This window comes from Miniopterus schreibersii (assembly GCF_964146895.1).
Source record: "Miniopterus schreibersii genome assembly, chromosome: 2".
In the NCBI taxonomy this organism is placed as follows: Eukaryota; Metazoa; Chordata; class Mammalia; order Chiroptera; family Miniopteridae; genus Miniopterus; species Miniopterus schreibersii.
Genome location: NC_138102.1, coordinates 75,522,014 through 75,547,419, shown reverse-complemented (window position 1 = coordinate 75,547,419; position 25,406 = coordinate 75,522,014). Strand labels below are relative to the sequence as shown.

The 25,406-nt window shown below is 39.5% G+C and overlaps 1 protein-coding gene across 7 annotated transcripts in view; it reads right to left on the bottom strand.

The window, feature by feature from the left end:
- Positions 1 to 25,406, bottom strand: part of CDADC1 (cytidine and dCMP deaminase domain containing 1) — an 84,561-nt gene that overhangs the window by 8,933 nt on the left and 50,222 nt on the right. The window contains exons 8-12 of one of the 7 annotated variants that reach the window (XR_013998136.1): positions 23,540 to 23,729; positions 22,639 to 22,846; positions 19,641 to 19,701; positions 15,539 to 15,613; positions 12,387 to 12,664 (exon numbers count right to left, since the gene is read on the bottom strand). Coding sequence is in view for 5 of the 7 variants with exons in the window: in XM_081128062.1 (XP_080984188.1) it covers positions 12,652 to 12,664; positions 15,535 to 15,613; positions 19,641 to 19,701; positions 23,540 to 23,729 (343 nt within the window). In the remaining 2 variants the exon portion in view is untranslated. Of the gene's footprint in view, positions 1 to 11,902; positions 12,682 to 15,534; positions 15,642 to 19,640; positions 19,702 to 22,638; positions 22,847 to 23,539; positions 23,730 to 25,406 lie in introns of those variants that run through there. The other 6 variants (XM_081128062.1, XM_081128063.1, XM_081128061.1 and 3 more) reach the window with 6 other exon arrangements.

Genomic DNA, 25,406 nt, shown 5'->3' with positions numbered 1-25,406 from the left:
GGATACAGGGGGCATGCCAGGGAGCTTGGCTGAATGTGGGCGATCTGCCCTCCTCCCCACCCCGCTGGCAGGCCATAGGAGAGCTACAGGAATTGATTAGAGAGCTAGGAATGAGCAATGTTATTTATGTGGAGCATTTCCAGGGGCCTGATAATGAGCTCTTTACCTCTGGTAGAAAGATATTACAGTCTTCCCCCAGTCAGCGGTATGGACTCCCTGGTGTCGATCCTCAACCCTATGGTTGACTGCTGGTGAACCCAGTAGCCCAGGCTATTGCAGATTTAGGAGAAACTGAGAGAGCCACCAGATGGGCTAATATTGGGGCAACGGCAAGAAGGGTGGGAAGCGGAGAGAGAAGGGCCCAATCAGGGTCTCCTACTGAGTTATGGTTTGATTTAATGAAAGCAGACACACCATCTGAGAAAATTGAGAAACAGCCGAACAAATGCTGTTTTGGTACAATTGTGGTGAAAACTCAAGCCTGAACAGCAATTTCAGAAGCTGCCACCTAAGAAGGGACCCCACACAGGGAGGGAAGCCAGGCAGCTCCATCCACTCTTCCATCGGCTCCCCCTTTATGGGAGGAGCCTGAGCAGCTGGACTAGGAAACTGGCCAACATCCCTCGTCCCTCAGTAAGAATGGTGCAGGGGGACCCGAAGCCCCATATAGAGCTAACCTTCCATTGGACACCACAAAATAAACAGTGTGTCTTGGCTCTAGTAGATACTGGAGCAGAATGCACACTGATCTGTGGTAATATTCATAAGTTTATGTAAAGGTGAAGCAAGTCTTGCTGTGCATGCAGGTTGGTTGGTTGCCCACAAGGTCCTATCAAGTGTTTCTTTTGCCCCTACCTGAGTACATATTGGGCATCATCGTCTTAACTCATTTAGGTCAAATATCCATAACAGTAGGAGAGTTGCATTTGTGGGATATGAACAATTAAGCCCATGCTCAGGGGAAAGGTGAAATGGACACCTGTGAAGCTCCCCACACTGTGGGTTATATCTGTGAGTTGCTTACCTGGGGGGCATGCAGAGATCACCCATACGGTTAAAGAGCTATATAGAGTGGGCTTAATTCATCCCACCCATACTCCCTTTAACAGCCCTGTCTGGCTAGTTCTTAAACCAGATGTGTCCTGGCAGATGACTGTGGACTACAGGGAGCTTAATAAAGTAGCCCTCCCTCCCCCCCCAATCTGTGCTGCAGTTCCTAATATTGCCCAATTATTGAAGTCAGTGAGTCTCTGGGGACACATCACTTTGTATTAGATCTTACTAACGCCTTCTTCAGTATTCCCATAGGCCCACAAAGCCCAGACCAGTTTGCCTTCAGCTGGTTGTTTCAGGTGTTACCCACAAGGCTACCTGCATAGCTCCACCACCTACCATGGTTTAGTAGCAAAAGAGATATGTGGACAGGTGGGGAGGGGGTAGCATTACATCATTTTATCGATGACCTTATGTTAACTGGTAATGACCTTGCTATTTTAAGTGAGTCTGCTGGAGCTCCTAGAAGGACACAATGGGTCGTAAACTGCAAGAAGGTGCAAGGGCCTGTGTCCTCTGTCAAATTCTTGGGAGGTGTCTGGTCTGGTAAGACAAAAGTCATTCCAGCTGTCGTTTTGGATAAGATTCAAATTTATCCTGAATCAGTGAAACAACTGCAAACATTCTTGGGATTGCTTGAATATTGGAGGCCTTTTGTTCCCCATCTAACTCAGCTGTTATGTCCCTAATATAGATTAGTAAAGAAAGGAGCGATTGGGATTGGGGACAGGAGCACATGGATGCCTTTACCAGTGCAAATATGGCAGTAAAACAAACTCAGGAATTAGGGGTGGTGGATGCAACCTGTTAGAGGGGCCAGGTACAGAAACCCAGGTACAGAAACTAGGGTACAGAGACTCACTGAGGGAGGAAACCCCGGATGCTTAGCAAGGGGCAAAACTGGGAAAACAAGAACCTTGTCCCAGGGGAACCTATCCTCCCCCAGCATATCGCTGGTCATAAGGTTTAAGATCCCCTGAACGTTTCCTCCCAAAAGATAACATGTAGGCCTCAGTTGTATTTCAGCTTCAGGCCCAGATAAGCAGCAAAACCAGACAAGTGGCACCATGGCTGACTCAGGACCAGCTGCACTGACTAATGACCCCCTGCCCTGGCCTGGACCAATCAGTGGAGACCACGACCCTGAAAGAGCACACCAGGAAAGCTGATGGATATTCTATTGAGACTCTCCCCTGAGACCTCCCCTAAGGTTTCCACCTGCAACAGAGATAAATACGCTCAGGACAAAGGACCCAGTGCACGCTCCCCACCAAGGGAGTACACCAGAGCCATCTCCATCCCTCCAAGGGGACCCCATGAGACTTGCAAGCAGGGGAGCAATGGGCAGTGACAGCTCCTCCTGAGCTTACCCCCTGACCCTGTCTCCTGGGCCCCCTTCTCTCTCTGACTTCTCAGGGAGCCACGGCAGCCCAGCCTGGGCTCTCCTGTTGCTTCTTCTCTTTCTTGTTTCACTGTCCCAAGTATATTTTTCTGCCATCGTGGACCCAATACCATTTGGCTCAGTGTGGTGTAGCCCTTCCCCTTGGATATCTTCATCCTCTTAATAAATTTAGTTTTTCTTTATTCACCCATCTGAGATGGCTATTTAGCCTGCCCGCACACCACTGACCATTAATCTTTCACAACCAACCCTTGTGAATTAAGATGTTTCAGTCTACCTAGAGGACTTTGGTTGGGGTTTATGGCAAAAGCAGGATGGGAGGAAGGTACCCCTAGGTTTCTGGTCCGTTATGGAAGGCAGCTGAACAGAGGTAGAGTCCTATAGAGAAGCAACTGCTGGCAGCGCACCTTAGTCTGCAGCATGTAGAGAGCCTCACAAAAGCCTCCCCAGTGACACTAAGGACACTGACACTCAGGACACAATACCCCACTGCTGGATGGATGGGGACTTTGCCAAACCCCAATAAGGCGTGGCCCAGCCTGCTACCCTGCACAAGTGGTATGCCTACTGCAGCAACGATGTGCTCTATCGGTCAGTCCACTTAGTGCTGATCTGCATGCCGTCCTGGGCTCAGGCACGTAAATTAGTGAAATGCCTGTGGACACTGACACGGGTTTGTGGTTCACACTCACTATTAGAGCTGCATATTAAAGAAGGTCAGGCACCAATCCCTGCGACTGCCTGGTACACCAGTGGGTCCATGAAGGGCAGCCAGCCCCACTGGACTGCAGTGGCCATTCACCAGAGTACAGACACTATATGGCTGAAAGGAGGAAGCCAGGACAGCAGTCCATGGGCAGAGCTACAAGCAGCTTGGATGGTACTAAGGCATGAACCAAGCCCTATCACTGGTGACTGTCTACAAAGGCCTCACTTTGTGGATAGGACACTGGAAAACAGACAACTGCGAAATTTAGCACTGCCCATTATGGGGAGCTGAAATGTGGAATGAGATCTGGGAAAAGACAAGAGGCTTGGAGGTCACAGCGTACCATGCACAGGCCCACACTGTGTTACATCCTCCCCAGGGAATCAGGTGGATCAGCTGGCCCAGGTCTGATAAGAGGAAAGCAGTGACCCTCAAGAAGTGGCCCGCTGGCTACACAGAAAGACTGGACACATGGCAGTATATACTCTTTGGGAAATTGCCGAACATGGGCATGAACTTCACCTATGCCCATATTAAGGAGGCCTGCCAGGAATGTATCCCTTGTTCCCTCGAACACAGGAGACAATTGCCATGGCATCTTAGACAGATAGCAAGGGCAGGAGCCCCGGTCATGAGGTGGCAGGTAAATGACATCGGACCCCTGCCACCATCTCAGAGCTGCAGATATGCACTGACGCACATTGATACTCCACTGGCCTGTGGCAAGCATATCCTAGTAAGAAAACAACCCAGAAGGCCACCATACAGGTACACAGGCAACTGTGTGCTACATATGAATGGCCCACAGACATTGACAGTGACCAAGGGACTCATCTAACTGGTCACCAGGTGCAGGGATGGGCCAACAAGAACAATATAATGTGGCACTTCCATCTGCTTTAAAATCCTAAAGCCGCTGGATTGAGAGGATGAGCAGACTGTTGAAACAGGCTCTGTGAAGAGGAACCCACTCTTTAAAGGGGTGGACACATAGGTTGCCGGAAGTTGTGATGGGCTCAACAGCTACTCCAGACAAGCGCGTCCTAGTGCATATCACCTCTTAACCGGGGGCCACTGACAGAGAGGATTCAGCGGGAGAGCTCGACTGCAGAATGGACTCCACAACTGGGGCCATGTAATGACGTATCGTTGACGGCTCCACACGGCCTAGGGCCAGGGACCAGTCACCTACGAGTACCCTGGGTATGGCAGGTTCTCCCCAGATGGTTTGGGCTCATCGGAGCTGAAGGGGAGGAATAACATCTTAACTTGCAGGTAACTCCTTGGTTGTTTCCAACACCCCCTTGTTGGCTGGGGGTGCAGGACCTATTAAACCAAACACTGACTAAGAGCACATCCTTCAGAGTTTTGGAGTATTATCATTCCTCCCCTAGCATTAGTGCTCCCAACTGCGCTAACCCCTCCTGGGAATTCAGTATAGTATTGCAACCCAGGGCAGAAACTGCTCTAAGCACAGTTCTTAGGAGAAACGACAAAGTAGCCCGTATTTTGCCTGAAGCTTATGATTTACTGTTGCTTGTACCTGTAACTTGTCTTTCTGGCCCTAGCGTGCAAGGTAACTAACCTATTTGCCACCTGGGCTCACACGTTGGTGGCACTGCATAATGAGAGCGACTGCTGGGTCTGTGGAGAAATGCCCTCTTCTGCTGCAACAACCGACCCCTGTGGAAGGTCCATCCCGCCAACCTTACCGCCCGGTGTGCCCTCGCTAGCTGGAGACCTGCAGGGATCACTGCAGATTTCCCTCTGTCCTGCAATGTAAGCACTGCCTCCTTTCTCTCTTTCATGGAATAAGACTCTTAGTACTATTACCTATCCCCTCATGCAGAAACAGGTTAATCGTTCCTGCACCCTAGCGTTTGGAATGGCTTCGGGTGGCTATCCCTGGTTACTACGGTTCTTGCCCATGGTGCCTCCTACTGCATTACTACTTATAATGGGAGTTTCTCTATGGGTGCCTTAGCTCCTATTGATTGCCCAATTAATACAACCTTGAATGCCACTGGTGGCTCCAACACCAAACACCTTATAGAACTGGAGCCTATCCAGCACCTTTAGGATGGACATGTGGCACTTACGGCTGGCCCTACCTGCTGCACAACACAGTCTAGGATGGCCGTACCTGTCCGGGTACATCCAGGAGGCTCTGGATGCACCCCCAGCTGATGGCTGCCATACATGCGCATTGGGGGAGAAATAAGCGTGTGGCATGGTGGATGTATCCTTTAACATTTCTCCCCCACCTGTAGTCACTGTAGCCTAGAATGGCAGAGCATCGCATTAGCTAATTATACTGCCCAAACTGTCAATAGTTCTAAGTATGCTATAGATTTTTTAGATCAAGAAACTATGGAAATAAGAAAAGTCCTGTTACAGAACCATATGGCTTTAGATATGCCTACTGCTGCCAAGGGAGGAACTTGTGCCCTTATACATGCCGATTCTTGTGCATACATTCCTGATAACCACCCTAATATATCCCTTGCACTGACCCAAATGACTAACCAAATCTCAACTCTTCAGCAGTTAGGAACTGATCCTTTGTCCACTGTGTTTCAGTCTTTACTGCTACCTTGGCAGGGGCTCTGTTAGGCATTTATTGTTGTTAATTACACTGGGCATCTGTGGAGTATACTGTCGATGTGCCCTCGGACTCCAGACCATTATGGTGTGAAGGGCCTGAGGGAATTTGCAGAAAACTGGTGTGTAGAATGGAAGAACCCATATTACATCTGGGGTGGCGTACAGGGGAACTCACTTAGAGATGCAATGTGTTTCAGCAGTAAAGGCAGCTGGGAAATGTTGGACTCTGTTTAACCCTCTGTGACAGTTTAACTCCCTGTCGCCTCAGGCTTGGCTGACTACCCAGAAAGCTGGAATGCTCCCCAAAGATAAACGCGCCCCCCCCCCCCGCCCCCAGGAGGCTAATGAATGTATAGGGTGTGAGAACTGCCTGATGCTATCTGTTAACTTAGGAATGCATTGTTCTTTCTGGTATACGTGACTACTCACCCACCACAGGGTTTTACTATTAGCCCCCTATAAAAGAGAGGCCCCTTCCTGGGAGGGTGTGGATAATTCCTGGCCAGCCACCACTGGGGGCAAGCAGCTGCTTTTGCCCGTGTATGTAAGATTCTCCTATTAAAGCTCTTATGAATTTGAATAAGGCTACATGTCAGGTCTTCAGAATTGATTCCGAATTTAGACTTTTGGGGATTTCACCCCAACAGCTAGTAAATACATGTGTAAGCGTGACTTAAATCATCCGTCACATTGTCTAAACCATTCAAGTGGCTAGAGAATACTCAGACACTTGAGTTGAAAAAGATGCATTAAGAAAGAAGGGTACTGCACCACAACTGCACCCTGAAAGCTGAATCACAACTTCATCTGTAGATGTGAGCTCTGTTTCCAGTGGTGACTATTTATGATCAGGGAGAAAGAGGCAAGAAAGCAGTAGCTTAAGCTTATTGCTAAGAAATTTAATAGAGGCTCTGAAACTTGTACATTAATTATCAATTCAATGTAGCTAAACTGATGAAATAGCCAGTAGCACCGTGGTTCACCTTGCCTCTGAAAATACTGTGAAAATTCAAATAAAAGGTTTTTCCTTTGAGGCTTTTTTGCTTTGTGCTCCTGTTGCTCCTTGGATTCCCTTGCATAATTGATAAGCCAAACTATTCAGTAATGTTTATAACCTAATTAACGTTGAGTGATAATTTAAAAGATTTTGAGGTAACCCATGTGCAAACTGGCTATGGAAGAAGCACCGTAGGTAATCCTGGGGAAGGAAGTGCTGCATCAGCTAAGCCCAGCAGATAACTTCTGGAATTAAAAAAATGGTTGGACCTGATTAGCAAGCTGAGTTTTTAATGTTAATTTAGAAAACAATGAATGAATGATTAACTGAGAACATATGGGCGGGCAATGTTGAGATTGTCTGAAATAGACAATTTGCCTGGAGCTTCAACAATTGTCCAGTAGCCTAAAAGTTAGTAGAGAACAGCTTCCTGCTAGCAGGAAGTCTCCACCTTGCGGACCTAAACCAGCTCAAGGCATCCTTTGGAGATAACCAAGATTGAAGTGTTTTCTGTCTCAGGAAGAGCTCTTCTGTGCGGCAAGGACTCAGTAGTGCAAAGTGAAATGACAATTCCTTTACTGCTACGGAATATTCACTGTAACTTATTATAGGAGACCACCCCAGTTCTTTTTGTTTTCTGGGTTTCTTCCCCTTTTGTAGGAATCAGATACTTTGTGTGGAAAAAAAATTATTTACGACAAGTATAGAGATAACTTTTTAGAAACTAGCTCCTAGGCATTTTTGAAACACACGCTGGAAACCCTCCCCTTGATACTGATGGCATAGAAGTTACAAGTCTGTTTACTGGACTCTTTCTTCTCTTGCCTTTTGTTCCTGCTATCTATATTTCTGTCTGGATAGTCAGGAAAAGACTTAATGTCTAATATTTATACAAAATATTTAATGTCTACACAGTAAAATTATTCAAACTTCAAACCAGTATTGAAACCAGTTGGAAACCAGATAACAGTTCCTTAATCTCAGAATGTAAACTGTATTCTGTTGAAACCTGCAAGTGTTTTGATACCTGCCATTTGAAAAACTCCTGCCTTTAGGTCATTGTTTAATGGGACCAACTTGCAAAGTTTGTAGCCTTAATGAAATCTCCATCCTAAAAAATTTGTTCTAGAATGACCCAAAAACATGAAGCGGCTGCCGAAATTTGGAGTTAATGCCACTGCTAAAGTGGACGGGGAGGGGACAGCTTTCCCAAGCAGCACTCAACACACTGTCTTCTACAGGGACTGTTGGGCAGGCATCTGATCAAAGGTCTTGTGATGATGAGGAGGAGGAAAGGAGAGACCAAACAAGGCTCGGATGCTGTTGGTAAATATAGGAGAGAATTAAGGCTACTAATTAAAATAGAAACAGAACTTGTTTGAGGAGTCAGGCTGACATAACAATTATTTCCACAGGAAAATGGGTATGTAATGCTCCTTTTTAACTTTCTTGAATGTTTGTACAAAAACTGTCTTCTTCAGCCTCGTAGTGCTTGTTCATCTGAGCCACCTCCACAGCCCCATGCTTCTGCTTTTTCTTTTGTAGCATAAGGCTTCTGCTTTTGCCTTAAAGTTTCCCGAGGGGAATAACAGGTCTTTTCATTTTGTACAGCTTTTGCAGATGGATCAAACATTGGTTTTCTATGCTAATGTGTGAAGAGAAAAAATTATTTAGCCCTGGCCAATGTGGCTCAGTTGGCTGGGTGTCCTCCTGTGCACTGAAAAGTCACTGGTTCGATTCTCAGTCAGGGCACATGCCCGGGTTTTGCGCTCGATCCCCAGTAGGGGGTGTGCAGGAGGCAGCCAATGGATGTTTCTCTCACATAGATGTTTCTCTCTCCTTCTCCCTTCCTCTCTCTTTAAAAATCAATTGAAAATCTTTTTAAAAAAATTATCTAAAGCAGGAGTTTTAAAAAATGTTTTTGTTGACTTTAGAGAGAGAAGAAGGGAGAGGGAGAGATAGAAACATCAGTAAGAGAGAAACATTGATTGGCTGCCTCCCGTATGCCCCCTACTGGGGGTCGAGCCCACATCCCCAGCGTGTGCCCTGACTGGGAATCGATCTGGTGACCTCTTGGTAGATACTCAACCACTGAGCCACACCAGCAGGGCTAAAGCAGGTGAGTTTCAATGAACAAATGTTTATTTACTCTGAGTTTGAGCAGGGTATGTGTGTTTTTTTAAAAATATGAAGTAAGTCTAGTTTTCACACATATTAATCAGTCAAATAAAGGTTTTGTTTTTGTTTTAAAATATGTCTTTATTGATTTCAGAAAGAGGAAGGGAGAGGTAGAGAGAGAGATAGAAACATCAGTGATAAGAGAGTCATTGATCAGCTGCCTCCTGCACGCCCCCTGCTGGGGATGAGCCCACAACCCGGGCACGTGCCCTGACCTGGATCAAACCCCGATCTCCTGGATCACAAGGCGATGCTCAACCACTGAGCCACACCGGCTGGGCTGGCTTTGTTTTTTAAGAGTGATAAAAAATGGTGAAGTATTAAGAAAGTTCTGGAAAGTGCTGTCAACTTCACTTTAAAATGAGAATCTGGTGTTTCTATATTTTATTGTTTTCAATAAAACTTCATGTCTTTTGAACTTTGGGGAGGGGGGATTCCTAATGCTCTACATCCTCACCAGCACTTGGTACTGGGAAAATTCAATTTTGCAACTCTAATGGGTATAAAACATTGCTTCAACGTGATCTTAATTTGCATTTCCCTGACAACTTACGATTTTTAGCATTTCTTCATGTGTTTATTAGACATTTGTGCTTCTTTTCTTGTAAAATACCTATAACTATCTTACCCGTTCTCTATTAAATTTTTTTCCTTATCAATTTGTAGGAGTTCATTATATGTTATGGAAACCAATTTATTGTCATGTGTGGAACATATATTCTTCCAGCGATGGCTGGTCTTTTCACTTTATAATGTCTTTTAGAAAGAAAAAGTCCTTAATTGTAATGTATTATAATCTCTTAATCTTTTCTTTTATGGTCAGCATTATTTGCTTCTGGTATAAGGTATCCTTTCTACTCCAGGTCAGAAAGGCATTCAATATTTTCTTCTAAAACTTAATCAAACAAAAAAATCACTAGGCTTCTCATTTCTGTTTCCACATGCAAGGAGCTTAGAAGTTGTCACGCAGTTCTAACATCAAGTAAAAAGCTGAACAGACTGAAAAATAAACAAATTTGTCTTAGATACCCAAGAGAGGGGAAGACCCAGGAAAAACTTCTGCCCCCAAGATTGGGGAGACAAACAGGAGAGTACAGGGAGCTGTGGCTCACAGGAACAGGGGCTCATGAGTGGAAACCACCTCAAGAACTAGGGGCAGGGATAGGAAAACCTAAGCTGTAATTGGTGAACTGCTGAAGGCTCAGAGTAGATCCAGTCACTGGGGCCCCCATAGCATTGCAAGATTTACCACCAGGATTTTGATCAAGTTTTCACTGTGAATACTGGAGAAAAGTTCCCTCATGGGAAAATTCCTTTTCATGGGGAAAAGGAACAATTCTGAAATACACCAGAACACTCTGTTCCCTCAGGGGGAAACTAGTTCACCACAGCCTACCCTGCTGGGATATTATCAGAGCCTAACTGACCAGGGGAAGGGAAATACCCAACTCCAGCCCATTCTAAAGGGGAGAAAAAAACCTGATAAACACTTGTGAAGCTCATAGTCCAGAGACACAGACTCACTACAAAACTGAGGCCTAATCAAAGGACTACAGAATGCTGAGTCTCCTCCCACACCTCACCAACACATTGCTAACGGCCTATTTACAGCAGTTCCAGATATCATGTCTGGATATCAAGAAAAAATTACAAGGCAGAGTAAAAGGCAAAACCACAATATGAAGAGACAGAGTAAGCATCAGAACCACACATGGTAGGGAAGCTGGAATTATCAGGCTGGGAGTTTAAAACAACTATGACTGATATGGTCAGGGCTCTAATGGATAAAGTAGACAGCATGCAAGAACAGAGGACAACGTGAGCAGAGAGGTGGAAATCTCAATAACCAAAAAAAGGAATGCTAGAGATAATAGAAAAAACCACTGTAACAGAAATGAAGAATGCCTTTTATGGGCTTATCAGTAGATTGGACACAGCTGAGGAAAGAACCTCTGAGTTGGAGGATATGTCAACAGAATCCTTGAAAACTGAACAGCAGAGAGAACGAAGACTCCAGGAAACAGAATATGCAGCGACCGTGGGACAACCGCATAAGGTGTAACACAAGCAAACTACCAAAAGGAGAGAATACCAGGAGGAGAAGAGAGAAACAAGGAATATTTGAAACAATAATGACTGAGAATTCCCCAAATTAATGTCCGATACCAAGTGACAGATCTAGGAAGCTCAGAGAACAGCAAGGAGGATAAGTGCCAAAAAACTACACCTCGGCATATCATTTTCAAACTACATATTTTCCTTCTCTCTAAAGAACTGCTGTTAACATTTCTTGCAAGGCAGGTCTGCTTGGCAACAAATTCCCGCAGTTTTTGTTTGTCTGAGAAAGTCTTTATTTTTCCTTCACTTTTGAAGGATAATTTCACAGAGTATAGAATTGTAGGCTGGTGGTATTTTTTTCCTCTTAACACTTTAAGTTTCATTCCATTCTTGCTTGCATGGTTTCTGAGAAGTCAAATGTAATTTTTGTCTTTGGTCCTCTATAAGTAAGGTGTTTTTTCTCCCGTATGGCTGTTTTGGGGATTTTTGCTTCACCTTTGATTTTTTTATAGATTGAAAATGATATGCTTAGGTGACTTGGATCTACACAAAATAAGGAAGAACATCGAAGAAGGAATAAATGAAGGTAAAATAAAAACTTTATCTCCTTTCTTTATTAAAAAAATATATTTTTATTGATTTCAGAGAGAGGAAGGGAGAGGAAGAGAGAGACAGAAACATCAATGATGAGAGGGAATCACTGATTGGCTGCCTCCTGCAGGCCCCCCACTAGGGATCGGGGCCCGCAACCTGGGCATGAGCCCCGACTGGAAATCGAACCTTGATCTCCTGGATCCTAGGTCAATGCTCAACCGCTGAGCCACGCTGGCCGGGCTCCCTTATTCTTAATTGACCTTATGGATAACAGTTTGTTTAAAATAATAAAACCAACAATGTTTTTGACTATATATGCTTATGAATATATTTTTATGAACATATTTATATGCTTATGTATGCTTACAAATAAGTGAAATAAATGATAACATTGATACAAGGGATGGGATGGAGGAATAAGGATTATTGTTATGAAGGACTCAAACTAACTTTGAAGTGATATAGTGCTACTTGAAAGTTGACTTGCAAACATTTTTTTTTTTTTTACTTTAAGAAAGTTAAGAAAAAAAGTATAACAAATACACTAAAAGAAAGGAGGGGGAAAAAAAGAATTATTTAAATTGCTCAATTATAACCACAAAGGCAGAATAAAGTGGAAGAGAAAAATAGGGACAAAGAACAAGAGCAACAAAGAGAAAACAGTAATAAAATTGGTAGCTATTAATCAAACTATATCAATAATCACTTTGAACATCAATGGTAAAGTCACCAATTAAAAGGCAGAGATTGTTAGAGTGCATCAGAAAAAACAAGACTCAGGAAAAAAATTTAATTAAAAAAATTTTTTTAATTTTTAAAAAACCCAACTCAACTATATATTGTCTACAAGAAATCCATGTTAAAAATAAAGTCACATATAAATTAAGAGTAAATGGATGTGGTATTTGTCTTTCTTTGCCTGGCTTATTTCTTTTAGCATAATATTCTCCAGCTCCATCCATACTGTCCCAAAGGGTACGAGATCTTTCTTCTTTACAGCTGCATAGTATTCCATGGTGTACATGTCCCACAGCTTTTTATTCCACATGATCTCACTTATATGTGGAATCTAAAGAATATAATAAACTGATGAACAAAATAGATTCAGTGACATAAAGCATGGAACAGATTGACGAATCTCAGAGGGAAGGTGGGGGTGGGTGGGTAGAGATTAACCAAAGAATTTATATGCATATATGCATAACCCATGGACACAGACCATGGTCTGGGGAAGGGCTGGGGCGGGAGTGGGTGCAGGGTAGAAGGGGTCAATGGGGGAAAAAGGGGACATCTGTAATATTTTCAACAATAAAGATAAATTTTTTTTAAAAAATGGGTGGAGAAAAATATACCATGGTAACACTAATCAAAAGAAAGCAGGAGTAGCTCTATTAATTTCAGACAGAGCAGACCTCAAAGCAAGGAGAATTATCAGGGATAAAGAAAGGCATTACATAATGATAAAGGCATTATTTTATCTTCTCTAAGAAGACATAATCATCTTTAATGTATATTCACCTAACAGCAAAGTGTCAAACTACATGAGGCAAAATTAATAGAATTGGAAAGAGAAATAGATAACTTCACTATCATAGTTGGAGATTTCAATATTCCTCCATCAGAAATGGATAGATGCAGCTGGCAGAAAATCAGTAGGAGCATAGTTGAACTCAACACCACCATTAATCAACCGAATATAATCAGCATCTACAGACTACTTGACCCAACAATAGCAGATACATACTCTTCTCAACCTCACATGGAACATTCACCAATATAGACCACATTCTGGGCCATAAAACAGACCTACACAAATTTAATAAAATAGAAATCATACGATGTCTGATCTCAGACCACAATGAAATTAAACTAGAAATTAATAACAGAAAGATAACTGGAAAGTCTCAAACACATGAAGATTAAAGAACACACTTCAATATAACATGAGTCAAAGAAGAAATCTCAAGAGATATTTTAAAATAGTTTGAACTAAATGAAAATGAAAACACAACTTATCAAAATTTGTAGAATGTAGCAAAAACAATGCTTAGAGGGAAACTTATAGCACTGAATGCATATATTAGAAAATAAGAAAGATCTAAAGTCAATAATCTAACTTTCCACCTTAGGAAACTAGAAAAAAAAAAAAAAGAGCAAATTAAATCCAAAGTAAGAAGAAGAAAAATAATAATAATTAGAAAAAAAATAGAAAACAGGAAATAAAGAAAAATCAGTAAAACGAAAGCTGGTTTTTTAAAAAGATCAATAAAATTGACAAGTTTCTAGCAAGGCTAACTAAGAAAAAAAGAGTAAGTATACTAATTACTAATATCAGAAATGATGCCCTGGCCAGGTCGCTCACTTGGTTAGAGCATTGTCCAGATGTGTCAAGGTTGCAGATACAATATCCAGTCAGGGCACATATAAGAAGCAACCAATGAATGCATAAATAAGTGGGAAAACAAATCAATTAATCAATCTCTCTCTCTCTAATCAATAAAAAAAATGAAAGAAGGGGCATCACTATAGATCCTACGTACATTAAAAGGAAAATAAATGAATAGTATGAACCACTCTAGCCCACAAATTTGATAACCTAAATGAAATGGACCAATTCCTTGAAATATTCAATTTTCCAACACTCATACATGAAGAAATAGACAATCTGAATAGAAATTGAATAGATAATCAATAACCTTCCAAAACAGAAAGTATTAGGCCCAGATGGGTTCACTGAGGAACTCTACCAAACATTTCAGAAAGAAATGGATACCACTTCTCTAGAATCTCTTTCAGAGGACAGAAGCAGAGAGGCTGCTTCTGAACTCATTCTATTAGGCCAGCATTACTCTAATACCAAAATCAGATAAAGACACTACAAGAAAACTATAAATATCTCTCATAAACATAGATGCAAATAAAAATCCAAGAATGTATAAAAAGAATTACATACTACAACCAAGTGGGATTTATCCCAGGTATGCAAGACTGGTTCAATATTGAAAAATCAATTAACGTAATCTATCACATCAACGGGCTAAAAATCACAGGATCATATCAATAGATGCAGAAAAGCATTTGACAAAACTCAACACCAAAGAGCCATGATAAAAACTCTCGGTAAACTAAGAATAGAGGGGAACTTCATTAGCTTGATAAAGAACATCTACAAAAAAACCTACAATTAACATCATACTTAATGGTGTGGGACTCAAAGCTTTCCCAGCACAATCAGGTAAAAGGCCAGAATATCCTCCTCTCTCACCACTCCTTCTCTACATCACAGTGGTAGTTCTAGCTCTATACAGTAAGACAAGAAAAGGTATACAGATTGGGAAGAGAGAAATTAAATGATCTTTTTTCACAGATGACATGATTATCTATGCAAAAAATCCAAAAGAATTAACAAAAAAACCTCTGGAACTAATAAATGATTATATCAAGGTTGGAGGATACAAGCTGAATATACAAAAGTCAATATCCAAATAAGATATGCAGATGGAAAATAAGCATATGAAAGGATATACCATATCATATGTTATCAGAAAATGCAAATTAAAACAAGATACTGCCCCAGACGAGTGGCTCAGTTGGTTGGAACATCGCCCCATATACTAAAAAAGGTGGCGGGTTTGATTCCTGGTCAGGGAACACACCTAGGTTGTGGGTTTGATCCCCAGTCAGGGTGCGTACAGGAGGCAACCAATTGATGTTTATCTCTCACATTTCTCTCTCTTTCTCTCTCTCCCAAAATCAATGAAAAATGTCCTTGGGTGAGGATTAAAAAAAAAAATGACCCACCTCCTAATGTGTCTAGCATGGCCTGAGTGATAATAACTAGCCCAATGCCTTAAGGACTGCTATGGAAAATACTGACCAGTTTAACACCAGTTCATTTAAAAAGAAGCAAACAAACAATAACAAGATACCACTACATACCTACCCGAATGGCCAAAATCCAGAACACTGACGACACCAAATGCTGGAGAGGATGTGGCACAGGAACTCTCACTCATTGCTGGTGGGAATGCAAAATGGAAGAGCCGCTTTGGAAGACAGTTTGACAGTTTGTTACAAAACTAAAAATACTCTTTACCATATGACTCAGCAGTCATGCTCTTTGGTATTTATCCAAAGGAGGTGAAAACATGTCCACACAAAAAAAGGCACACAGATGTTTATAGCAGCTTCATTCATAATTGCCATAACATGGAAGAAATCAAGATGTCCTTCAGTAGGTGAACAAAATAAATAAACTGTGTACATCCAAACAATGTATTCTTATTCAGCACTAAAAAGAAATGAGCTATGAAGTAACGAAAAGACATGGGGGAACTTTAAATGCATATTACTAAGAAAGCAGCCAGTCAGAAAAGGTGACATACTATATGATTCCAACTATATGACATTCTGGAAAAGGCAAAACTAGGTTAAAAAAAGTAAGTAGTGCCAAGGGTTGGAGAGAGTGTGTGGGATAAATAAGTGGGGCACAGAGGATATTTAGGGCAGTGAAAATACTCTGTATGATGCTATAATGATACATACATGCCATTATATATTTATCCAACCCATAGAATGTACATCAAGAGTGAACTCGTAGTGTAAACCACGGACTTTGGATGACTATAATGTGTCAAAGTTGGTTCATCAACTGTAACAAATGCACCACTCTGAGGAGATGTGGATAACGGGGGAGGCTATTCATGTGTAGGGGCAGGTGGCATATGGGACCTCTCTGTACCTTCCCCTTTTTCTGTGAACTGAAAACTGCTCTAAAAAATAAACCCTTAATTTAAAAATTACCTTTTCCACTTAAGTTTTTAATTCTTTTGTAATTGATTTTTGTATCATGTAAAGTAAGAATCCAATATCATTTTTCTACATGGATAACCAATTTTTCAGCACTATAAATTGAATAGTCGATTCTTATCCTGTGATGCGCATTGCCATCTCTGTCAGGGATGCTAAATGTTCCACAATTCATGGATCAGTACCCCATAAGGACTGTACCACTCAAAAAAACCAATAGCATGCCATTAATAAACAGTAGTTTAACTCAGCCCATGAGTTTTTTTAACAAACATATTTTTTATTTCTCTAAATTCTATCTGATTCTTTTCAAATTTGCCTGGCTGTTTTTCTTTCTTTCTTTCTTTTCTTAATATGTCTTTATTGATTTCAGAAAGAAGAAGAGAGAGGGAGAGATAGAAACATCAATGATGAGAGAGGCATCGATCATCTGCCTCCTGCACGCCCCCTATGAGGGAATCAAGCCCATAAACCAGGCATGTGCCTGGACCAGGAATCGAACCTTGATCTCCTGGATCGTAGGTTGATGCTAAACTGCTGAGCCACGCCGGGCAGGCCTGTCTATTTTTCATAATATTGCTTGTTCTGTGCTCTTTTTTTCAATAGTATCCTTTACTTCCTACACATTTTTTAGCCTCTATTTCAAAACATAAAGTTGTTGGGAGTCTATGCTGTTTGTTATTTTTGTTCACTCTTACTCATGGTGGCATATTTTCAGCTATGTTTGATTATTTTTAAATTATGAGCTCATATTTTATTATATCCTGTGGGCCTAAGTTGGGATCACTTTCCTTCTGAAAAAATTTGCATTTGCTTCTGCCAGAGGTATACCTGAGTGGGAGCATTTTCGCTTCCTGGGAAGACCCCCCGGGCTTAATGTGGGAGTCCCAGGCTTAGTTCTCCAACTTTGCAGCAAGGCACACTTACTTACCCTCAAGATCCCAGCTTATATGGACATTTGTCAGCAAGGTAACCTGGCTTTGTGCTTATTGACTATTGCTATTTAGATTCTATCAAACTGTTCCTCTTATTTCTGTTTTTTCCCCTAGGGAAATAGGAGTACCTGGATATTTCCCTTGTTTTCTTCGAAGCCCTGTGATTCCTTAAAAAGAGTATTATGGGTTGAGTTCCAGTTATACTGAGTGGAAGGCCACTTGAGAATAGTTAGTCACACTACCTGTCTCCCTACTCTTTTGTCTGTTGCTGGAACTGAGAGGGTATAAATCAGCAAGTCCCCTCAGAGCTGGACAGACTCTCCTGAGGACCATCTCAAGGTCTAGACTTGGTTGGGGTGGGTAGGTAGGAGAGGTAAGGAAGGACAAATACCATAAAGCCTGATTTGGCCAAAGGTCAAGCCCCAGTCTAGCAATAAAGTTGGTGTTTTAATTTTCATCTGTTGGAGTCTTGTGTCTGTTTCTCAGCTGATTCCAAAATTAGAAAGGAATCCACTTATACGAAATGGTCAGAATATATGATTCCATAAAAACAAAGTAGATTAGTGGTCATCTGGAGATAGGGGTAGTGAAAATGGGAGTGAATACAAATGGAAAGGTTGCTTTTTAGGTGATGAAAATGTTCTGAAATTAGGCTGTGGTGATGATCGCACAACTCTGTGAATACACTAAAAACCACTGAATTCTACACTTTTAAAGGGCAAATTTATGATATGTGAATTATATCTCAGTAAAGCTGTTATAACATTGAGAAAGACAGGGATATTATTTATTGATATAAAACTTCAAAAATGCATAAAAAACATAAACTTACAGTTCAATGAACTAGCACAAAGCAAACATACATTTAACTGTCACCCAGTCCAATACATAAAGCACTGCCAGCAGAACAGATGCCTTTCTCTTATTTTCTCCTAATCACGAACCCTCCCTCCAGTCTTGGGACTTCTAACAACATATCTTCCTTTTCCTTAATGAGCTAATAATAATAAATCCTGGGGACAAGCCCTTTCTTGATTATAAGTGGCAAATATCTTCTATTCCAAGGCTTGCCTTGTCCTTTTTTAATGGTATCTTTTGATTAACAAGTGTTCTTAATTTTAACATAGATAAATTAATTCATCTTTTTATGGTTAGTGCTTTTTGGGTCCTTTCCCTAATAACAGGGAATTATTAACTGATCCCCTCAAGCAGTGTTATTGAATACACATTCTTTAATCAGATCCATATACAGGGTGGGGCAAATGTAGGTTTTCAGTTGTTCGTATAGAAAATAATACAATAATTAATAAATAATAATACAAGAATAAAGTTTTTTGCATACTCAGAACTATAAATCTACTTTTGCCCCACCCTGGGTACCTTTTTATTTTTTTCCTTTTTTCCTTTCACTTATTTTTCCTGATAAACTTTTAAAAAGAAAGCTGAAACATAGATATGTATTTTTTCCAGATTACTACTTGAATAAAATAAAGTTAATTCAGAACAAAGAAAATCAAGATATTTACATAGAAATTACTTTCATAACGATATTTATATTTCCTGATTTTTCAGGATAGTTAAATCATTATTATCAAGAAAACTTTACTTTATAAACTTCCACTTACTTAGAATCCAAACAATCAAAAAGATAACATAACTAATATTTAAAAATAATACTGTATACCAATAACTAATGTTTAAAACGATGTTCCTAAGGAATTGCAAATCTCCCAAAGATTCTATTACTTTCAAAATATCTGTGTCAATACGCAAATCATAAAGCTTTGAAGACTGGCAATTCATTTATGGTAGCTGTGATGACTGACAGTTAATTAGAATATGCAAATAACCAGAACATTTCCAGTCTCTGACAAACCTGAGCAAATATGGCTTTACTCTAATAAGACTGTACATATCCTCATAACTTGGCCCTGGATCCATCTGTATTACTTATATGTAGTTTTCCTTTCACACTATCCAAGAAACTTTTGTTTTGGTATGGAAGAGCATTGTTGTTTACTGTTTCATATAAATTTAATTTATAAAATCAATTTGTACATGACTATTTGCATTAAACTGCAGATCCTGCAGGACTAATTATTAGCTGGCACTTTCCATCACACCTAGCATATGGCAGATACACAAATGCTTGTGAGCAAAATGAATGGCAAAAATCGAACCTGCAAAAAGAGTATGCTCTAAGAGGACAACAATTTCTAACACCTGATCATTAAAATTCACAATGTATCCTTTCTTCTAGGCAATAAAGTTAACCTCAATAAAGGACTTGTAAATACTTACTCTCTCTGCTTTCAGACTCACTTTGTTCAAGAACACAAGTTCCTGATGGATTCAGTTGCCACTGCAAAAGGGCAAAAATATTTTGTTTATGTGTTTGAGAAGGATTTAATAAATAGTATTTCAGCACCCTGCTTTCAAATATCAAAGCAACTTTTAAAATGTAAGAATTAGCATGTCTATACCAACCAAGACTTAATGACCATGAATGACCCTGAATGATATGACTTCTGGGATCAAAATCAATATTCTTAGAGAAGAAATGAACTTTAAAGATTCTTTACCTTCATTTTATAGGTAAGGAAGTGGAAGACCAGAGAAATGTAGTGATTTGCCCAAGGTTACACACTAAAGGCAGCAATAGAATTACAATCTGGGTCAGCCTGTGCCCAATACTATAGAATTTCCACCACCTCATACTCTTATCTTCAGGTCCACCAATCTTATAATAGCTAGAGAAGGCCTAGATATTAAAGAATGAAACTATGGCCAACATTATCTTGCCTTTTAATATAATTATATCAATATAATATAATGTTATTTATATGATATCACATTACCTCTCTGATTAGTTTTCCATCTTAACTATTCAGAAAGAAATAGGGAAGCCTAAAGATTCTCGGATATTACAGAGAAGACTGGAGCAGCAGATAAGAAAAACAGTGTAATCAGGATCTCATAGCACAGCCCTTCCTTACTTCCTTCGCTAGAAATCCCCATCATCAGAATCACTTAATGACTTAACCAAAAAGGCCCCACTAGGACACTATCTCCAGAAAGACACAATTAAGTGTTTAGTACCTGGGAGTCTCTTCCATAGCATCAATTAGTTTATCAGATAAACTAGCTAATATCAGGGGCCTCAAAGGGGGCACAAGACACAAGATAAACATTTTACTCTGTGGGAAAAAAGTCCTTGGAAAGGGAACACATCAAGAACTGGTTGGTCACCTATGGCCACAGGATGGTCAGGGTTAGCACCAGGAAGAAGAGCATTTATAAAGGGTGGGAAGTTATATATGAATATTTTAAAGTAATGTTTTAAAACATGTCAGACCACTAATATCTATTAATTTGGGCAAAGTAAAAATTAGCAATCCTGATTTTACACTTAAGGATAATCATAAAAAGACTATTTCCAATTATAAAAACTTAGAAGCAATGTAGGTGTCGAACAATAGGACAATGGTTAAGTAACTTATGTCTATAGGTTGAAATGTGTAATTATTAAAAATTACTTTTAAAGAATTTTCAATGACAGAAAATATAACATGTTAACAATATTATCCATGAGTTGTGGGATAATATAAGTTCTTTTTTATTTTCTTAGTACTCTACAATGTGCATATGTTACTTTTATAATAAAAAAAACTAATATGACCTAATAGAGAAAAATCCACATCCATTAAATTTTTTTAAAAAGAGTTTATGAGTAAATGGACATGGGTTTACACTAGTAAAATCTATTTTTGAAAATGCTGTTGCCCAGACCTTGCCTAGGTGGCAATAACCCCACAGAGCAGAACCACTTATCTTAAGGTATATAGTGACACCTCAAAGAGAAAAGCAAACATTTTTCACACAAAATTAATTTCAATATGCTTTAATATTTTAAAAATACCAAATTTATTAATACTCTTATACTACTTTTGATAGTCTAGAAGTATAATCATTACTAAAATTCAAACTTAGAACAAATACTAGTTCCTAGTGTTGCTGGTATTTACAAAACCAGCTGTTTAGCTAAGCAGATAGTTTAAATCATTTACGTACAGGCCAGATGAAGGAAAGGAGCAGCGGGTGGAAAGCTAATGAAGGTGTACAGAGTGTACCTGAGTGAGGGTATTTCTGGGTGGGTCTGGCCAAACAGATGTTTCCGTAACCCATCTCTGCTCAGGACGCCTTCACTACCTTTGTCTTCCTGACCCCTTCCACTTCTCTTGTCCTGTCTTACATTCTTCTGATCTCTTCATTCTATTTACAATTGAAAAGCTACTACATTCCACCAGTAAGCAAGATATTTCAGAACTCACTTCACCCATCACGCACAGTCCTGAAATGCTAGGTTACTTAATCTTTATGAAGAGAATTTTAAAAAGTCTTCCCTCTCTCAGGAGGAGTAAAGAGATAGACCACAAAAACAAAGAACTGGAGCTTTCTCCTTGAGTAGTGATAAACTTTAAATAAAACTGGAGATAAAAAACTAAAGTACAGGACAAAAATTAAAAAAGTAAAAATTTATGATACTTCATACACAGACAGAAAGTAGATAATATGTTGTTATATTTTTAAAATTTTAAATATATATAGTTTAATAAGCATCTTTTAGGTGCTTTTCAGGGGCGGGAAAAAGTAAGTTAAATCACCAGCCATCATTACCTAAAAGATAAATCATAAGTAAGGATATGAAATAATAATAGTAATATTAATAAAAAACAAATAATACAATAAATAATAAAAAAAATATATATAATACAAAAATAAACTGTTTTTCATGTACTCACAACTGTAAACCTACTTTTGCTTTCCCCTGTATATGTTCCAGGCACCCTGGACTCAAAACAGGAATGAAACGTTGAAATTTATAAACAGTTCTATTATATGTCTTTTGTACCTACTGCAAATTCTAGTATATAAATGTTACATTAAATTCCAGAATTATCATTAAAAAGCAACACGATTCTGGACAGGACTCTTTTGCTATATAGAACATTATTGGGACAACTGGTGAACTCTGATGGAATCTCCAGATGAAATGGCAGTAATGTATCAATGATAATTTCCTGAGATTTGTGGTTGGATTATGGTTATGTGAGAGAATATACTGTTTAAAATATATATATAATAAAGTATTTAAGAGTGATTTGGCATTGTTTGAACAACTTATTCTCAAATGTTTCTGGAAAAAAGTCTTCAGTAGTGTTTTTGAACTTTTGTGTATATTTGTAATTGTTTCTAAAAAGAAAAGTTTTAAAAAAATAGTAAAAAAGTACAATGGTACCTCGGTTTTCGAATGTAATCCATTCCGGAAGACTGTTGGAGTTCTGAAACATTTGAAAACTGAGAGATCAACAGCTGACAGCTAGGCCTCAAGATCTTGTCCTCAGCGGAAGCTGTGTGGCATGTTCGACTTTGGAGGAGTGTTCGAAAACTGAAGTACCACTGTATACACAGCTTGGCCCGGCGTGGCTCAGCAGTTGAACATCGGCCTAGGATCCAGGAGATCATGGTTCGATTCCCAGTCAGGGCACATGCCTGGGTTGCAGGCTTGATCCCCAGTCAGGGGCATGCAGGAGGCAGCCAATCAACGATGCCTCTCTCATCATTGATGTTTCTATCTCTCTCTCCCTCTCCTTTCCTCTCTCCAAAATGAATAAAAATATATTTGGGGGGGGGGAGTATAAACAGTTTAAGTTCTGAGTTTTCCATGAACTACCTCAGTACTTTTTTTGATATATCAAATATTAAATCCCTTTAACCTTTTCTGATTTTTCTTATGAAAAATGTGTGCACGTGTGTCTGTGTGTGTCTGTGTGTCCCACCCCATCTTTTGGGTAACCTTAAACTATTTTCACCTTGTTTACTGCTCCATCCAAACCAGAATGAAAGGTGAGGGAAGAGGTATTTTCTTTAGTTAAGCCACCAGATAGCACCAAAGGGTCTACTAATTCAAGATCTGTAAGGTCAATATACAACTCTCTATAGAGATGTAAATTCATAAGGTAGAGATCCTAAACTAAACATTTGTAATTAGGCAAGTGTTTGCACATAAAAATAAACTCAGTGATAATAGTTTGTTGAAATTCTTTAGAAGGGTGGGAATTACTAAGTTAAAATATGCGGCAGGGTACCAAACAACATAATAGAAAGTACACTTGAAAAACACTGTGTATCTTACTTACTGTAAATTTGCTAACACCCTCAAGTTCTCCAAATCGCATGTAAGAGATGTCTGCCTTCTTTTTTCCAACATCTATATCCCCTGTATAGATTTGTTTTATGCCTGCACCTTTAATTAAAGGTACACACTCATCACATGGGCACTTTGTCACAAAAATCATACTTTTTTCTTCTGGTTTTATTTCTTGACACCTACAAAAAATTTATAAAATATTAAAAGGGTAGTTTCTGAAAGAGTAAGTTATATTTCAGAGAAATCTTTAAAAACTAAAACTGACCTACTTTAAAAACAGATTTACACTATAAACAATAGTAAGTGAAACTTATTCTTGCTGAATTAGTGAATGTTCAAACTATATAAACTCATAAATGTTAAAATATAACCTGAACATGACAATATTAACCAAAATGTATTTATTCTAAGCAATCTGGCAAGATCTGAGTATTATATTACAAAGTAAATGAAAACAGAAAGAGACAGACATTGAGAGCCAGAGAGAGAAAGAGAGAACACAACGTTCTCTAAGTAAGAACTTCTTTATAATGCTGAAATTAGGGGCTAGAACTAACACCTCCCCTTAAAAGTTTATGATGTATAATTAGACATTAATTCATTATGGTAGCCAAAAAACCTACCCCCTTATCTGGTATCTAATGGATACTTAATAAATGCTTACTAAATTGATAAATTACAGTAATCCCTCGATTTTGCGGACCTCAATTTAACAGAGTTTGGATTTAATGGACAAAATTTCTGGTCCGTATGTCATATGTGAAAATTAACACCCTGTTAATTTAAAAATGCTTTTAACCAAGATTTGCTTACAATTAAACTAACAGGTTATTTTTTTTGTTATTAATTCACTGTTATTTTTAACAAATTTTAGCGAACAGGCCATATGTTAGAAAAAAGACTGTAGTAATTTCACCAACATAAATAAATATTACATATCTACAACTATAGTGCACATATTTAAATCCAACAGTCACCACTCATAAACAATGTTTGGTGAATGAATAGCACGTGGTCATGCCGAATCGAGCGAGGTAATAGGTTCTGTTGTCACGTGGTGTGACTTCCTGCAGCAGTTTGAACGCCTGCTGGCCGATGTTCCCACGTGCACTAAGTGATGCCCCAGCCGAGTGCATTTGTTTACTCACAGTGACTGGTGTATGCACCCATTTACTAGACCTATTCAGTATAAATTTAAAATTATAGTAATATATATATAGAAAACTTTTCTGTGAAATTAAACTTTTCATACATACTTAATTTTAATTACACAAATGTGTCTACATTAAGTAAAAACAGGTTAACTAATTTGTCAGTTTTTTAACATACACATTTGGAAAACTTACTTTACTATATAACAGACTTTGGCTTTAATGGACACCCCCTCGCCTGAATTAGTCCATTATTTCGAGGTTTTACTGTAATATTAAAGTTCTGGATTGAGTTATAGTTCCCTTCCTCCCTAACACAGGATAATTTTATTTAACAAACATTTGGATTTAACAGATCCATATGTCTATACAAAATGAAGCAAGTGGATCTGTAATGAAGAGCACAAGGAAAACAGAGAGGAGTTGTTTGATGGGGTAGTTTAGGCCTAAGGGATGCTCTCATCTGAGGATACAGGGGTTGTACTTCCTAGTTCCGTGGTTGACTCTGCTCAGAGTCAGCCATCTCCCACCACCAGCCTTCCATACCCATCTCTCTAGTTCCGACTCTCATTCATTCACCTGCATTAGGGCAACATAATATTATGTACCTAATCTATTCAAACAATATACTCATAACGTAAGCAATCAGTACTGTGACTCTGTCAATGCCATTCTATTTCCCCACTAACTACCAAATGAAGTCTA